This window comes from Lucilia cuprina, chromosome X (assembly GCF_022045245.1).
Source record: "Lucilia cuprina isolate Lc7/37 chromosome X, ASM2204524v1, whole genome shotgun sequence".
NCBI lineage: Eukaryota > Metazoa > Arthropoda > Insecta > Diptera > Calliphoridae > Lucilia > Lucilia cuprina.
Window position 1 is genome coordinate 4,663,041 of NC_060949.1, and position 4,969 is coordinate 4,668,009.

Here is a 4,969-nt window from a genome sequence, read left to right on the forward strand (position 1 = left end):
TTATGAATTAAATTGTTTATTTAATTCGAAACAATTTTGTTGAGAAAAGCGATTTTCTAAAAGAGGGGTTATATGGTTGCAAATGTAAATATAGGCCTATAAAATTCGGTGCATGGTTTGACGTTTACAATAGAGTTATGCATGCAAAATTTCATCGTGATACTAGTGTTTAGAAGTGAATTATTAACCTTCAAGTTATTTTCTGAAGGAGACTTTGTATGGGGGCTAGGCTCAAATAAAGTCCGATAATTACGAAAATGTGTAGTATTATTAAGACGTATATAGAACTAAGTTTTGACAATATTTAACACAATTATGAACTCAAACCCCCTTTTCGGCGGATAGGGTTGTATGAGCACTAGGTGAAATAATGGACCGATGAACCATTTTCAATAGGCTTTGTCGTTGGAAAAAAATGTATGACGTGACGAACGGATATGGCTTAATCGACTCTGATTCTGAGTCGATCGGTATGCTTTAAGGTGGGTGTATGACCATATATATTTTTGTGCGTTACAAACATCAGCACTTATATTGATTAATAAATTAATTGATTACTTAACCAGCATAACCGTTTTTTGTTTTCAGTTAACCGAAAAACCGGTTTCTTTAAAAGTCGGTTTTATGTAAACACTAAATTCAACGCAAATGCTTTATTATGAAAACAAAATCACATTGTATTTTTTTAATAGGTGTAGGTTATTATATCGTGGGCCTCGCTTGACTATAATTTCTTACTTGTTGAATCTTAGAAATATTTTCCAGATTAAACAAGCCCCAATGTCGAGTGTTATATTTGACCGATTCTTATAAAACTCTTCGGAGAGAGTTATAAGAATGAAACGTTTGTGAAAAATATCAACTATCTAGCTCTATCCGTTCGGACTCTATATTCTGTGGATCTATGATCAATATTTCGATGTGTAAAGTTTGTTTATGTGTTAATCACGCGTAAATGGATGAAGCAATTTTCAATAGGCTATATAACTTTCCGAAAATTGTGAAAAATTGGTACTTTTGTGCATAAAAATTTATTTTTGGCTATTTTAATACGAAAATATTTTCGATTTAGCATTCCAACATTTCAGAAATATGTATTAGCAAAGTTGTGTTGCCAAAGTTGGCGAAAAATTGGGAAATTCGGTACTTTTGTGCTTGAAAACGAATTTTTGTATAATCTAAAGCGGAATTATTTTTGAATTAATTATTAAAAGACGTGATACACGGTTGGTAGATCTTACAACGTTATCAGTAAAATGTTCAGAAAATATCTAACAATCGTGTGAACTTACAATTTTTCTTTTGCAACGATGTCAGACTGACAATATTTGTAAATGTAATATTTGTAAATTTCTAAAAATAGGAATGTAGGTAATTTAAACTTAACGGGTAATTATGTGTAGCTTAGGTACTTTTTCGGAAATATGGAAATACTTTTTGCTGTAATAAGTAAAAAAATATACTTTAGAAAAATTAAATTAAACAGGATAAAAAGGGGATCCCCCCATTTTTTCGTGTTTTTCATAATCTTTACTGAGAAGTTTCAATTGGTAATATCTTTATACAATTTTACAGCAAAATAAATTATTTCGAGGAGGACGAAGATATCCCAACATGCCACAACTATTCCAGGGTTTTTAAATAATCAACCTGAAAATCAATTATTGATTCTTAAGTTCAGTTTTTTCAAAGAGCTTAATTTTATCTTTTAGATTGAATTTGAATCTAACAAACAAAATTAAGTTAAGAAAATAGCAGGAAATTAAGTGGTTAAAAAAAATCCATCAGCAAATTTTTCAAACCGTCTAGATGTTCGAAATGAAAAACGTGTAGGTTGTTCTTAATTATTTAAAATAAAATTTTAAATAATTTCAAATAAAAAGTATTAATTTCATACATTAAATTAAATATTTTTTTGTTCATTAAATAAAGAAATTTACTAAAAAAATAAACAAAATATACTTTTTTAAATAGTCAGTCTTGCACAAATAAAAACATGTATTTAGTATCAAAAAAATAATAAAAACCATTATTCATATAACGAAAAACACTACGATCATCGAATATTTAAATTCCTCTTCTAAAGTAAGAAACCAAACTGCGATCGAACATTTAATTGCAATGCTTGTCATTAAAAAATGTGTTAGAATCCCTTCAAACATACTACTACATATTTTGGATAATAATATTCTTATACTTGGGAAACTAGGTTTAAGGTAGCAAAGCACACTGGGTATAGCTAGATTTTATTTAAAAATAGGGTCCAATCATTACTAAACTCCATACGGGATAAGTTAAAATAAGGGACAGATTTCTCATTCATTTTGAATTGTCAGCAGCACATACGCATATTATTTCTACTATAGTGGCTATGTTTTTTACATTTCTCTAACTCTAAATCTTAGAAACGTAAATTTAAAATTGTATTTGTAATTCTTGTTTAAACAAAATTTTAAGAAGTGAAAAACGTAGACATTTGTGTAGGGAAAAAATGGATTTTTAATCAGCATAAGAAATTTTCAAAATTTCTTCTGACAACAATAGATGTAACCCTAAAGGTTTTGGTGTTAATTATATAAAAGATTTCAGATTTTGTAGATAATTTCATTATAGAATAGATTTTAGACTCTGTAATGTATACGATACTACTTATTTCACAATTTTTTGCACAGAACTCTGTAGACAAAATAAATATTCATCAATCATCAATACGTTAAAAATTTTTGTAAAAATATTACTGTTACAAACATGCAAAATTCGGACCTGCCGAATTTCAATTATAAAAGTTTCATGTTAACTTACCTTGGGATTTAGTCCGGAACCCTGGCGTAAAAATGTACCGGTTATAAACCAAAAACTGTTCGATACTGAAAATTGATTTTCTACAATATCTGAATCTTTTAGGCATGGGTGAGGGCTATTCCATTCGTATGGTGAAAAGCGAGCCATCACAAATAATGTAAATGAAACTAAAATATAAGCAGCTAAAACATATAACCATATTTCCATAGCCAACGGGTTCATAAATGAGAATAGACGTGTAGGCTGGCTGGTAGGTACCTGCAGAGGTAATAATGATAGGACATCAAGTAATACTACACGGACTAGATAATGGTTTTATTGACTGCCAAAAACAACGTATTATTTTGAACGCAATATATAGTATATAAATTTATTACATGTTGGTTAAGGAGTACACAAACCTAGAGATTTAACATACCTTAAATAATATACCGATTCCTAGGTTCATAAAAGGTTTCGTAAAGTCTATAACACTTTCTCGAGCGTAGTTTATCGTCATGGATGCTACAGCTAAATCAGCCCGCTAAAAATGAAATGAAAAACAAAGGTAACAGGTATTAATTTATGATTTTACCGAATTTTTAAAAGGCGTAAAAATTTTGTTTTACTTTACTACTATTAAAACAAGTAAGAGTGCTATATTCGGCTGTGCCAAATCTTATATACCCTTCACCATAGTGTATTTTAAACATATCAGTTTTATAATTTTTTCCCGACTACATTATTATTACATCAAAAGCAAAAGAAAATGAGCAACAACAACGCTAAACGAAATAAAAAACAAAATACACAAGTCAATTAAACCAACATACATCTAAACATACATACGAAAAACAATATAAACAACGCAATAAAACCAACCTACATCCAAATAACAGAATTCACAAAAAAATAAAATACACAACTCAATGAATTTAACAGCATCCAAACATACAAAACAAAATACACAGCTGAAAACCAAATACATCTACACACACGTGTACATCATTTTCCAATATACAGTGTTGTTGTTACTTATTTAACAAAGCGTGAAAAAATATGACATTTTTTGATGAAATTTTCAGAAATTGTCTCGGATTTTTGCTCATATCTCCGTTATTTACCGACCGATTTTGCTGATTTTAAATAGCGATCTTCTCGAAAGCATGTCTAACAGACAGACGGACATGGCTTAATCGACTCCGCTATCTATAAGGATTATTAAGGATTACATATTTTATAGGGTCGGAAAATTATATTATAGAAATTACAAATGGAATGACAAACTTATATATACATACCTTTCTAACTAAGGTGAAGGGTATAAAAATACAAAGTGTTTCAATTATTTACATTTATAGTTTTGAGATGTATTGTTATAATGTCTCCCATTATTCCCCTAACACGAGCCAACATAATATAAATAACTACTTACATTGCAACTTTTATTTTTTGCATTACATTTTATTTTTATAAATAAATTTGTTACCAAATTGTTTTAAAATTACGTTCTTTTAATTGGCGCAGTCGGCAGGATTCGCGATATAAGTACAAAAGATCTTATATACGTTAAACGTTTAATCGCGAAAAGGAAAACAATAAAAAAAATTCTGCGATTCCCACGGGACTCTTTAGAATAAGCGACAAAGTAGTCGAAAAAAAGGGCTAATTCAAAAGCTGGATACTTTTAATTATGTCCTATAATTTTTAAGTGAAATTTAAGAAAATAAAAATTTTGTAATCCCAAGGACTTTGTAAAAAGAAAACTGAATATTTTCTGCTACAACCGGGAGGAATAAATTTTTTTTAACTGTAAAAAAAAAGATAGTGAAAAATTAAATTGATGAACTAAACAAGTAAGAGTGCTATATTCGGCTGTGCCGAATCTTATATACCCTTCACCATAGTGTATTTTAAACATAATTGATCTTACAGTCTAGTTAATAAAAACATTAACAAAATTTGAGTCGATTTAAGCCGAATGTTTCGGCGGCGGCTCAAGCAACTAAATATAGTTCGGCGGCGGCTAAGCTCCTACTCGAAGCCGGTCGACTTCGACCTCTGATTCATTGCTGGTAAGCATTGACGAGACGTAGATTTTGTTTTTGTTTATCGTAAAAAAAAAAAATTGTTTTAAAAAGCACTTGGAAAAAATTTGTGTTAGTTTTAAATTTCAAACTTACATTAT

The 4,969-nt window shown here is 29.5% G+C and overlaps 1 protein-coding gene across 1 annotated transcript in view; it reads right to left on the reverse strand.

Moving 5' to 3' along the window:
- Nucleotides 1–3,325, reverse strand: part of LOC124419938 (glutamate receptor ionotropic, kainate 2-like) — a 3,738-nt gene extending 413 nt beyond the window's left edge. The window contains exons 1-2 of the mRNA XM_046951082.1: nt 3,221–3,325; nt 2,803–3,060 (exon numbers count right to left, since the gene is read on the reverse strand). Coding sequence (XP_046807038.1) covers nt 2,803–3,060; nt 3,221–3,301 — 339 coding nt within the window. The 5' untranslated portion in view covers nt 3,302–3,325. The remainder of the gene's footprint in view (nt 1–2,802; nt 3,061–3,220) is intronic.
- Between the last annotated feature and the right edge of the window lie 1,644 nt (nt 3,326–4,969).